Below are 13,648 nucleotides of genomic sequence, written 5' to 3'. Positions count from 1 at the left end.
GATACACTTTTTTAAATGTGGCTTTGTGTAATTTAGCACTTGGCTGCTTTGTAATTATCCCAAGATCTGCTATCTCCACCTTGGGGTTCAAAGCCCGTCTAAAGATGAGATGATATTCTTTGAACATGGGTAATAAGTCCCCTACCTCACCGCTCCCCCCAGCCTTTTCTACTCTGCTTTGTGGCTGAAGGGAGCCTGATCCCAATGACAGATTCCAGGATCTAAACCTCAACCTTGACGTCCAGATTTGCCAAGGGAGTTGGAGGGGGATTAGGAGAGTTGAGTCCGAGGTCATCCAAATGAAAGGGCTTAAGGGCTTATTTCAACATCAGGCATCCTTCTGCTGAGCTGGGGCTATGAGGAGACTTCCCTGCAGCTGTCCTGTCTACCAGGACTGTGTCCATTGTCCTCTCAAGTATATCAGTGACCTGCAGCCTCTTCTGCAGTCCATACTCCTGAACCTTGAAGGCTTCCTTGGACCTGCATACCTCCCGCCACCTAGGGAACAAATGATTTGCTCTGTGGTAGAGACTCACCAATTCAGCAGCCTAGTCCTCCCCAGGAAGAATGTAAGGTCTACTTTCTCCCTTCCTATTCAGAAAATAGATGCTCAGTGAAAGTCTTCCAAATTATTCCCTAAAAGATAAATCTTAGAAAACTCAGTGAAGACGTGTTGGGTAGGGACGGGGCTCTCCATTAGAGGCTGAAACGTGTCCTACACAAATTACACAAATTCACTTGTTAAACATTAAAATCTAATGTGACTATGTCTAGAGACACAGCTCCAAGGAAATCAGTATGGTTAAAAGAAGTCTTGATCCAATAGGGTTGTAGTTTATAACAACAAGAAAAGATACTATTTTTTGTTTTCTCCACATGTAGACATGATATGAACATAAGGAACGATAGGGTAGTTATTTATAATGCCAGGAAGAGGGCCAATACTGAACCATGCTAGCATCCCAATATTAGAATTTGAGCGCTGTAAGAAAATGAAGTCATGTTTGTTTGGCCTCTTGAGTTTGAGACATTTTCTTATGCATCTGAGCTGACTGGTGTACATCGACATATCCCAACAACTATTGTAAACCAAAAGTATCCTCTCAATGTCATGTCACAGACTGTTTTGAAATGGCACAACTAGGAACATTAGCTGTCAATCTCATGCCCGAAAGAGAGTGCCAGCCCTGCCCACAGACTATATCGCTTTATCCTCACAATAGACTCTGAAGGACACACTGTAGCATCTGCCTTCACAATGGAAAGCCAGGTAGAATGAGGTATCGGTCATCCTGTGTTCTAACATTGAGTACAACCCTGAAATGTGGAGAATACCCACCTTCTCCAGGGAGCAGCAAGTCCAACAGAGCCCACAGACATGGAAGGATGTGTAGGTATTTTGTGGAGTACAGCAGCAACTATCTATTCAGAACATAAACCCTCCCCAAAGACTAGCTAAAGGCAACTTCTTGAACCATGTCAAGAACAAAAACCAAAGCTGAGTATGTGGGAGGAATGGACAGGTCACTCAGCCAGAGAGCCTCTGTGACACCCCAGAGTGCCTAACAACAACAAAAAAGCAAGAGGAGACACATGTACATTTCAGTCGTGAGTTAAAAGATTCATTAAGTACAAGCCCCACCTCAAATTCGACACATCAAGAAAGAAATTGTGTGTGTATGTGTGTGTGTGTGAGAGAGAGAGAGCGAGACAGACAGACAGACACACACACACACACACACACACACACACACACACACACGGAGCCTAGTCAGAGAGCATTAGTTTGCTGTTGAAAAGAAATAATGAGCTTTAATTCAGGTAATGTAGCTCAAAATTTACTGTCATATTTTAAGAAGCTCATGAAAAATAAAATTATCCTAAAGCTTCTTGGTGAAAAGGCTGCGTAAGCCTGCTCTTGCTGACAACGGCACTGGGTGTGGCTCAATTTACACCACACGCAGACAAGCACCAGGCCTTACCGATGGCACCTGTCTGCTCCTTTCAAATGCTCTGTGGGGGAACAGAGGAGCAGATGGAAGGGCAAGCTGTTCCACCAGCCTTTGGGGACCCCAAGTTTACCTGCTAGACAATATCCTATCTTCACACACACACACACACACACACACACACACACACACACAAAACCAGTACCCTGAAAACTGCCTTTTAAACACATCCAGGAAGATGGGGTAGCTTTTTTTTTTATTATGAACTGAGTTTCTGGAAGTGTTGGGGATTGAACCCAGGGATTCACACATGCTATGTGAGAACTCTAAGTAAGCTCCTACCCAAAGCTGCTTCTCTCTCTCTTTTTGCTACCCCATTATATGTTTGGGGGTGGGGGGATGTCAGGGATCTGGAAATGGAGCTCACAGCCTTACACATACCAGGCAATCCCTCTATTGCTGAACCACCCTCAACGTCTTGTCTTCAACTTTATGAAGATGTTTATTTTGTCTGGGTTGGATTGCCCAAGATCATCTGCTGTTTTATCCTACTCACCAACTTGTTCAGGGTTAATAACAGAGTAGCACAACCCTCTTCCAACCCTCACTTTTTGTGAGTGTTTTTCCCTACCTTCTTCTTAAACTTCTCTCATCTGCTGCTAATAAAAGGTGATTTGGAAGTGAGCAGGACACCCAGATGGGCTTGTGCCACCTTCATATTGCCATTCATCTGCCATGCCAACATGTTATGTTAATGTGCAAGTGCCAGTGTCCAGCTACTAGCTTCAGAATGATGTGATGATTTGCCCCTGGGGCCTGGCATCTCTGTGGTTGAGCATTGGCCTACCCATTCTATAGGTCACAGAAAAAGCTTGATTATCTATCCTACAGTATGCTGTGTCCGTGGACCCAGGGAGACTTTCCAAGCACAGCAGAGCTCCATGAAGACATGGAGTCCAGAAGGATCTCCAGTACGTACAGCCCTGGCAGGGGGCACCAGTGCCATCATGATCATCCTTAATATGATCTTGCTTACAGCACTCACTGACTCTTTCCTCTGTTAAAGATAAGCTGCCCCCACATTCCCAACCCTCTTCCTCACCATGGCCTGCAATCTGAGGATGACGTCCGTCAGGGTGGAAAGAACACATTAAACATAACGTTTCACTCAAGCTCGTTAGACAGCTGGGCTTGGAGAGAAGACCCTTATACTATGGCCCAACGCTACGCATCCAACATGGGGTATGGTTAGTGTAGTTTGGGGAGGGTGGTGTAAGCTTCAGTGCAGCCACGTGGCTTGATTAACTAAGCATTTGGGAGGAAAGCATTTTTATTTGCTTTCCCGTCCCTTCTCCTCTCTTCTAAGTTTAATTTTTAAAAATAGTCAGAATCCTAACCTGTAACACTTCAGAAACCCTCTTTTCTAATGGATCAAGTGATGAAGGACCAGGGCTGGATTCCTAGCACTTAGAGGATGGTTTGAAACCATCTATAACTCCAGGTCAAGTGGATCAGATGCCATCTCCTGTCCTACACCAGCTGCAGGCCCGCGCAGGTCATACATACATTCAGGCAAACATGCATGCACATAATTTAAAAACAAATAGATCTCAGTGGACTGAAGAGCAATCAAGCTGGAACTGTGCAGATTATTGACATAGGTGATACTTAAAGATCCAAGCTCAGTAGCAGCAATTGCACCAATGGGAACCTTTCCGAGCCCAGTTAAGATCATAAGCTTAAAGTCACCTTAGATACTAAAGTCACAGATCCCACAGGGGAAAGAATATTTTGAGTAAGAACATGCCAAAGGACATTTGAGAATGTCAGGACTCATATCCAGGACAGTCACTATGAGATCTCTGATACCTTTGGCCTTCTCCTCACTTTTGCCTCTGAGTACCTTATCACCCCTTCCCTACCAACACACACACACACCACCACTACCACCACTGCCACCACAGATATTTCCCACAATCCTTGGGACAAAAGGCTCTCAGTTCCACCTCTTTGACCCCAGTGGCTACCTAAGCACCAACACCAGGCTGGGTGTTTTTCAGTGCCAGGTGATGTCAGACCTGATTACACTCCTTGGTCCACACAAAGCTCAACTGACTCCTCTCTCCAATACCCAAGAACCCAAAAAGCACACGGTTCAACCATTCCTGCTTCTCTAACCCTAGCTAAGGTGGGTCATCCTTACCCTCAGAGGGAATCACAGAGTAGCCTGACACCTGGAGCCTTCCGTTGCCTGCTTCCTCAGTCTCTGTATGACCCATGTGTGTCACTAAAGGGCTCAGGGAATGGAGTCATAGTATCAGCATGGGAATCACGCAGAAATCCTTGCAGCCTTCTTCCTATTGCTTTCCCTGATCTTTTGGTCCAGCCTCCATACTTCTCCATACCTGATCTATAAAATTTATGATATATAATGGGAAGATCCCAAGGTTTGAAGTTGACTGTCCTAAAACAAGAAATAAAAGAAGAGAATCATGAGCTGTGGGGCACGGACAGATCCAAGGGACACCCTCGTCATCTCCCTGCTACATGAATCGAGATGGGCATCGTTTCCAATTGTCAGTTTTCTCAGTCACAGATTTGAGACAAGGGGGAAATGAGACATGTACTAAGTAAGTAGTTAATAAAGCCAGGAGGCAGTGAACACTGGGTGCATGCTAGGTGCTGTTTGAACTAACACCAGGAAACTTTCTAGTGCTTAGTAAAGTACTACTATGTGGTCAGGCAGCTCTTAGACAGGCCTTGCTATCCTCAGGAGCACCAGGAAGTCTGTTGGAATTAGTGGTACAGACTGTACTCTCCAAAGTTTTTTCAGAATCAGAGGGAAGCTTCAGAGGAAGAAACATGTGGATGGGAAGGTATCCATGTATCGGACAGGTTTTTCAGCCATTCTTGGCTCTGTCTTGGTGGCTTGCAATAATCATTCCTTCCTTATGCATAGGTCTATAATAGACTGCACAGGTTTCGGTTTCAGGCTATGGGTTGGGTTCAGGTTTGCTCAGTGTGCCTCTCATGTTATTCTCCTAGTTGACGGCAAACTTACAAAGGCAGTGAGTAGAAACACAGGGCGTTTCAGGTCTTGACCAAGAATTGACAGGTTGTCACTTTCACTCACATATCATTGGCCACATCATTAAATGACCAAGACCAAGGTCAGTAGATAAGAGAAAGGTATTTCCATTACAGTAGCTTCCATAGCAAAAACAGAGAGAAGGACACCACTGATTTTAGACAAAATACACTCTGGCACACTTCTCCCAAATACTGGATTCCAGACTGAGTGCAGTTCCTAACAGTCTTTATTTCATCATTCATGTGATTCTCTTGTCTTATGTCTATTCAAACACCTTTGAAGAAAATGGTCACTTCAGAAAACAGACAACAGGCCAAGTGAATCAGTCTACGAGAATATTGGGAAACTATTGGCTCTGTTGGAAACATGATACCTTTTCTCAAATCTTGGCGTCCATGAAAAGCAGTTTCTATAGTATGCTCAGAGGATTCTAGAAGAACCTATAGTTTGTATCCTTGATGGCTAACGCTGATTGTCAACTTCTTCATGGGTTGTAGAACCTCCAAAGAAGCAAGAATCTCAGCATGACTGTGGGGGACTTTGTAGATTATGTGAACTGGGGTGGAAGGAGCCACCATAAATATGAGCAGGAACATTACATCCAGTTCTGGTGTTCAAAAAAGAAAGATGCTAGCTAAGTACCAATATTCATCTCTCTCTTCTTCCTCGTGTGGATGCCTCAAGCCCCGAGCCTCATGCCTTCCCTGTCATAATAGACTAGACCCCGAAACTGTGAGCCACCACAAACACTTGTTTTCTTACTTTGCCTTTGTCACAGATGCATGTAACCTCTGACATCCCCACTGTGAGGTTCAGATCTCTCTCTGAAGGTGCTGTTCCTGCTCCTGCCTGTCTGTGCTTTCAGCGCCTTGCTGCCCCCCATGCAAGGCTATGAAGACTGCCCCCAAAGAACAGTGTTCTGAAGGCATTTACTCAAGACAGGAGGTGCTACAATGTGAAGAAACAGATCTGTGGATCCATCAGTGATTTCCCCTTCAAATGAATGTGACCATCAGTAGAATCAGGGACAATAATGAACCGCAAATGTTTGCCTTCCAACACTGTTTCTAAACATATTGCTTAAGCATTTTCAAAAAAGAAATTAATTAAAAATTTTTCCTTCTCTTTAAAAGTAACTAAAAATAGAATTTGAGTGTGTTTCAAGACAAGAAACATCTGTGCAGAAACAAAACACAGAACACAAACACAGTTAGGTACTTAGAAACATCCAGAAAATCAAATGACATTTATAGCTTTTTTCTGGATATTTGGGACTGAAGAGAACTTTGAACATGTATTGACTAAATATCAATTTAACTACATGAATTGTATATGTGTCTTACAAAATTTGTTCACGGGAAGATCTAGGTTTATATAAAATATAGTTTAGATGTTAATGTTTTTGTAAATCTCGAGGTGGTCTCTGATTGACTTTTTATTTTAAGTTTTACTAATCAATTTATTTTATGTGTATGGATGTTTTGCCCAAGTGTATGTGTTTGTGCTATAAGTGTATCTAGTGCCAATACAGGCCAGTGTAGGCATCCAATAACCTGGAACTAGAGTTACAGACCATTGTAAGCCAGCACTTGGGTGTTGAGGATAAAACATTTCTTACCTGCAGAGCCATCTCGCAGCCCTTTGATAACCTTTTTATATATTTGTACTCGGGTTAAAAGAGGGTAACTGAAGAGATCAAAGACATACGTACATTATTTTAGAATAACATAGAATATATGAAAACACTAGGTTAGGCATCAAAATAACCATATTTTATGACCAAAGCAAGCCACTCAGCAGGGTTCCATTAAAGTGCAGCTAGCCACCATGGCAGCAGTCACAGCAAGGAGAGATCACTGTTCAGTTTCCTGTAGATTTGTGTGGCCCGCACATACTTCTGAGAAAAGCTACTGCTTAGTTTCCAAAGCCCTGCTACAAGGAGGTGTGTTCCGACAGGAGGGAAAGTTGGGGAACACATTCAAGAATGGGCTATAGAGTTACAGACCACACCCATGCTTCTCCTAGAAGTGCTGCTCAATGGGACAGCGGGGGGACAGACAGCATGACCACCACAGGTCTTCACATCAGCTCTGGGTAGATCTGGAAACTCACCACCTAAGGCAAGAGTCTTTTCTGCATCTGATGGTCACACTTGGGCCGCAGAATGACTCTCTTGAAAGGCTTTGCTGCCTGTGGTTCCTGACTTTATAAGGGCTGGCTGAGTCCCTGCTATAGGCCAAGCCTCTGTGCTGCAAGATGGAAGAACACAGGCCCAGTTCACAGCTTCAGGGAGCTAGTAACCTGGAAATGGGTGGTTTCCTCACCAACAAAAACTGTATTCTCTTAATTCCACTTCCTGTCTTTACCGTACATTGTCTTTCCCATAGAAACGCCTAAAGACAAGAAGAAAAACAAACTGACTTTACATAGGAGAATTTTTACCTGACCAGAAATGTCGAGATTGGGACTGTATAGAGTGGTCATAGGACCAGGGAATTCTTGGTCACAAGGAACAGTCAATGTGTAGTTTAGGATAAGAATTGAACATATTTCAGTAGGTGCATTGAAATTTATTCCTTTGCGAATTTCTTGTCTCGCCCTCTCTTTCTCCCCCTTTTTCTTTCCTCTCCTCTCCTCCCACCTCACCTCTCTGAATATCTGAAGACACAATAGTCACAAAGTAGGCAAAAGTTTACTCATATACCAGATACACATCACACACACTGGGAACCAGCCATGCTACAAAAGGAATGTAGAATACTGGTTCACATCAAGATTCAAACATTTATATTAACCACACTTTCACTGTAAGGAAATGACCAGAGAAACAAGTAAAATCATATGGACCTAAATGCTTTCCATGATGCTCAGACAGTGTGCCCTGTGTCTAGGCCCCCCGTGGTCCCTCTACGGTTCTAAAGATTAAACAGGCGGCAGCCAACTTGGTGTAGATGCATGTAAACAAGAGGGCTCGGCTTTAAATAATTATGTCAAAGAAATGACAACTGTGCTCTTTGCCAGAACAGGGATGAATAATTACAAAGCCAGGACATAATTAAGCAATTGTGACTGTCGGGATGTTGAGCTGTTTCTCTGATGTGCAGGGCTGGTTGTGTCGCCATACGCGCCCTCCTGGACAGGCTTCTGTGTTCCTTTGATCTTCGTTTCCCAGAGCAGCCATGGGGGTCACGGTCTGGTCATTCCAGATGCTTCTCACTGGGGGCCCTGAGCTTCTCGGTGTCTACTACAGTGCTCGCTCTATCAACAATGGTGCGATTCGATGGCCAACATTTGACAAAGATAGATATTTCTTTAAAATTCGGGAAATGAGTAAATCCTAGCTGTCACAGGTCCATTAAATGTTCACGCACACACACACACACACACACACACACACACACACACACGTGTGCCTGTGTGTCTGAAAAAGCCCACTGTAACTATTACCATTTCTCACAAATGGCAGCATCTTTCTTTCCATAGAGCAATGCAAACACAGAGGAAAGACAGATTTGAATCAACAAAGGCAAAGTGCAGTCGCAGAGACACTGTGGCATCAGGAGCAAGAGCTGGAAAGAACTTGGCTTCAAGTGTCCAGGCCTGCTAGGTACCAAGTCAGACCCTGGTGACACAGGCAGCCGGCTAGTTCCTGGCTGGCTTTGTGTTTGTGTCAGCCAAGAATACCCAGTCTGCCTGTGCCCTATCTCGAAGGCAAGGGCTGTGATTGGAGAGGTGTTTTCCGTTCTCCCAAATACTTCATGTCAGGAATAAAATGAAAACAGCTCCCCAAATCACGACCTCCTTGGTCATCCATCAGAACTTTGTGCTGAATAAGCACAACAGGCCCCTGCTGCCCCAGAAAGGACAGAAGTCAACTTGAGATTCTGATTCTGTTATGAAAAATAGGGTCTTCAGCAAGTGTGCATGACACAGCCCCAGCACTCTGAGGGAAGGCAACTGCTTTCCACTGAGGAGCCAACTGCAGGGGTACACATGCCTCCCAGAACATACATATGTATACATACAGATATTGGACGGACATATATACCTGCATAGGAACAAGCATGTGTCTGTACACAAGGCAAGCAGACAAGAAGCAGCCTTCTGAATGCCAGTTTATTAATTCAGCAAAGAACTCATTTGGCTTTCTTCTATCTGCAGGAAAAACACCACTGCATGTCTCAGAAAATAACAGACAAAAGCGAATTGCCTGCCATTCATCAGACATGTGCAATATGAAAACCAGTAATAGCGTGGGATCATCTTTGAATCTTGAAAGATCATCACACAACGCACTTCGCCAGAATCCCCACAACCGCAGGCCTCTTCAGGACCTTAAGCTTCTGCCACTCTCCCAGAGGGGTTTCTGAGGTCCTCTCTAGCTGGGAAAGAGAAGGCAAGATCCCCATGTTGCTTTGCCAAGGGTATTTTTGTGTCTCCCCTGAAATAATTAATGGGCATTTTTAAGTGTAATACAGTTAGTCAGGGCATTAGAGTCAATCACACAAACATGTGCTGATTCTATAATTGATTGGAAGCTAACTGAGAACTCTAAAGAGCACCACCGCTGTTGTCGCTAACGACTCAGACAGCTTCCTTCCCCATCATGCTCAAAGAAGAGGGATTCCAGCTCTCCCTTATCTCCACACAGCAAAACAGTCCATCCCTACTTGTCTTCCTTCTTCAGGCTCTCCTGGGAACTTTCCTGTTTGCCAAAACAACCCCAGGGGAAAATACTGATCTCTCTCTCTCTCTCTCTCTCTCTCTCTCTCTCTCTCTCTCTCTCTCTCCAAGGCTAAAACAGCAGAGTAAGAAGAGACCAGGCCCCATAAGGGTAAAATTCCAGCTCAGGAATTCATGATGGTGCCCTTGGGGCAACCCCACGAACTGCTCTGAGTCAGTGATCCTTTCTTCCATGTGTCAGGGTTCTGAGACATGGAACCTTGGGAGTCAGGCACATGTAGAATACAACATCCCAGTGCAAGGCCAGCTAGTTAGGACTTCATCAGATTTCCATGGGCAGTGTTACAGCTTCCAGTCCCAAAGCAAATGAGGAAAAAAAGAATAAGAGATCTGCTCAGTGCAGTGTAGGCGTGGGGGTGAGAAAGACAGGAGGGCCAGGATCTGAGCCCAGTGATCACAAAGACTTCCTCTGCTGCATTGGTGGAGGTTGGTGATGCTGCTGACTCTGATATCCTAAGGAAAGAGGAGAAAAAGGGAGAAAGGAAAGAAGGGAGAAAGAAAAGAAGCCAAGAGATAAATTCTTTCATTTGGACAAAATGGCAAAAGCTGGAATAACTAAAGGCAGTCATGTGCACTATGTCAGGCCGATGCTCCAATAAGGAGAACTGTTAACACTTTAATAGCTATGAAATGAATCACTCAATTAATTCTCCACATGCTGAAACAGGTAACAATACATTTATCTGCCAGAATTATACTCTCCATATCATATATTTCCACAACTGTTAGCAATTTCATTCAGCATAACAGGAAATCAGTCGCACCTCATGGATTCAGGGCAAGAAGTGGCCCGAGCTCTGCTGCCAACAGCATAGCTTGATGGACGAGCTCTCATTGTTCTGCTCTGTTTTGGCGCTGTTTGGCTTTGCTTCCCAGCTTAATCACTTCCAATGCATGTATAGAGGGCTATAAGTCACCGGCTGAGGACAAACTAGGCCTTCAGGATTCCTGTGCCAGCATTTTTAACACAGAGCTACAATTTCATGTGTGGTAATTAAGGAGCTGCATGGTGCTCCAGGGCAGTGAAGTTTCTAGGAAGGTGTTGTCATCAGGGTCATGGAATCTACTTGCCAGGCACAGACTTCTTAGAAGGGTCCAGATGTCTCTCAGAAAGACTACTGTGAATACCCTTCGAACTTCCTTGTGTCTGAATCCAGGACTCCAAATGAACTCTCTCAATAAACCCTGTATGTAGAGAGCATGCAGCATCCCAACACACACACACACACACACACACACACACACACACACACACAGCCAGAAAACACTACCTACTGTGATAAGGGTTCCTCAGGGGAGTGGAACACCCTTCATCTCTGATAGAAGGAAATTACCCCATTTTAGTAGCAAGAAATAAGAGCTCCCTCCAAAGGACAAAAGGGATTGTAACCACCCCATAAACACAAAATTCCCAGAGTATTCTTTGTCAGCCATAGAACTGCTGAGAAGAAAGCACTGAGGAGGCCTAAAAACCACCACTAGACCTTGACAGAGCTTTTTCCACATTTCCATCCATCTCCATTACCATCCCATTGCTCTGCTAAGATGCCACAGCCAAGGGAAATTACCGAAGAAACTGATTTCTGCAGGCTTAGAGTTTCAGAAGGTGAGTCCATGACAACCATGCCAGGGAGCATGGCTGCAATCAGGTAGGCATGGCAGTGGGCAACAGCTGAGTGCTTACTTTCTGATCCACATAACTGGAAATGGTGAAAAGCCCACAGTCCCAGTCACATATTCTGTCACTAAGGCCACACTTCCTAATCCTTCCCAAACAGTTCTACCACATGGAGACCAGTATTCAAAGACATGAGTCTATGGGAGCCACTCTTATTTAAATAACCACAGTGTCTAACAAATAATGTCTCTTCAGATAAAGTGACAGGAAGACTCAAATTACATCCAGCCAACTGCATGACTGGTCAGCTCGGCATCTGTGAGTGACCCCTGGTGTGTAGTCACAACTGCATGCGAAATGCACAGGAAGACATTACCCATGCTCCTCAGAGCAATTAATAGAGGAAGAAAAGTGGACAAGAGCAGCTCACCTTGGGCTTCACCACTTTCATGAAGGCCCCTCTCACCAATGCCTCCTCCCGTTCTTGTCTGGTGACTTTCTGGGCATCCAGAAACTTCAAATTGGGCAACTTGTGCAGAACAAAACACCTGGGAGAACAAGGCAGAAACAATTCAAGAAGGTTGGAGTGACAGCCTCAGGGATGTGGGTAATGTGACTGAACCTTGCGAGTCTATGCAAGGCTCTAAAGATTTAGATCTTAGCCACTATCTTCCTACCTCTCCCCCACAGATTTTCTTCTTTTGGGGAAATTTGAAGGGTTCTGTACTTTATACTGACATACAACCAAACTTGAGTAAAAATTGTGCTTGGCCCAAGCATGGATGCACAACTCATTAGAACTAGCCTACTAGCAGGAACATGACAATGTATTCCTTTCTTCAATCCTGAGAAATAAGCCCCACTTCAACAGGGAAAGTTCCCAGTAAGAGTAACATAAACCTTGATCGGTTGTACCATATATGCATCTGCCATTAATAGGAAACATGTGTATCACTCTCATTATTGATACAATAGATCTGCAAATTGGAGCTGAGGCTGGAGGCCAGAATTTCCCAGATAGGACCTTAAATGAGACCTAATAAGCTGGATGGCTTTGGGGTAGAAGTAGGGCATGCCCATAGCTGAAAACTGCTTCACAGATGACTCAAGACCGTTTTCAGTACTTTCTGTCATCATTTCTGGGTGATTTTCACTATGCAGTACAGAGATGATCTTTATCAAGGACAAACAGGAAGCAGAGAAAATTTCTAGGGTATCTTAATATCCAGAAAATACAGGGTGGCCTCTGTTCCCTTATAAAGAATCATTAGTACCCCTGATAGACCACCAAGGATAAGCCAATGGCTATATGTGTGATGAATTGCTCTCAAATGGATGTGTGTAAAGGGTATTGACAAGAAGATGCCCTTGGCCAGGGTATATGTTTATAAGTGTATAAACATATAGACACTTGTCTCTACTTTCTTGCTTCCCATCAACACCACACTCTATCTCTATCACATGAGCACTTGTTCAGGTTCTCTTCTGTTTTAGAAGGAAAAGTGAACACCCAATGTCAAGAACAATGGACAATCTCTAAAGAAACCTATCACTTCCTGCACCCACCTCTTCAGAATCCTCTTGTCTTCCAAATCCCAAATCCAAACACTTCTCACCTCTAAGCCTCAGTGCTGTCTTCATTCTAACTCTCCTAGAATACACTAACATGCTATCAATTTCTAGATATTTCCTTGTTATTCAAGTAATGAATATCCTTACCTAAACATCAACCTTCTCAAAGGTTTACTTTCATTATATCTTGGAAACTAAGTCAAGAATGAATTCAATAGCCTATCCATTCATTTCAGCTGCACAAACATTTCTTGAGTACCTATTATCTGCTAGGCCCTAGGGACATAGAAATGATTATGATACCTCACCGCTCTCAAAGGAGTTCTTACTATAGTTCTTACCAACTAGAAACCCATAAGGCTAAGTTATGGATGGGGTCATTATGGGAAAACAGAAAACACTCAAAAACTAAATGAAAAAGGAAGAATATGCTATCTCAAACAGGTTTCATAGAACCACATTCAAAAGCAACCCAATTAAAATTTTATTAGTGTAGATATTACTTGGGCATGCACTGCGCCTCCCTCTCCACTAGAACCTTGGATTCCTAGAGCCTCCTTCCACATCCATAAGGTAATTTCAAGTCACCAAGTGACCTTTATAAGTTTATTCAGATAAAAGACCTGGATATCACTCAAGAGACAGCAGTTTAAAGACATACCCCACACCCAGACT

General features: G+C 43.9%; 1 protein-coding gene across 1 annotated transcript in view; it reads right to left on the bottom strand.

The window, feature by feature from the left end:
- Positions 1 to 317: 317 nt before the first annotated feature.
- Positions 318 to 13,648, bottom strand: part of LOC121438574 (leucine-rich melanocyte differentiation-associated protein-like) — a 596,104-nt gene continuing 582,773 nt past the window's right edge. The window contains exons 5-7 of the mRNA XM_041638820.1: positions 11,832 to 11,949; positions 9,337 to 9,422; positions 318 to 498 (exon numbers count right to left, since the gene is read on the bottom strand). Coding sequence (XP_041494754.1) covers positions 318 to 498; positions 9,337 to 9,422; positions 11,832 to 11,949 — 385 coding nt within the window. The remainder of the gene's footprint in view (positions 499 to 9,336; positions 9,423 to 11,831; positions 11,950 to 13,648) is intronic.

The sequence above is a fragment of the Microtus oregoni genome, unplaced genomic scaffold, assembly GCF_018167655.1.
Source record: "Microtus oregoni isolate MIOR12 unplaced genomic scaffold, Mior012 000056F_ref0000123, whole genome shotgun sequence".
NCBI classification, from domain to species: Eukaryota; Metazoa; Chordata; class Mammalia; order Rodentia; family Cricetidae; genus Microtus; species Microtus oregoni.
This window is presented reverse-complemented; position numbering and strand designations above follow the sequence as displayed.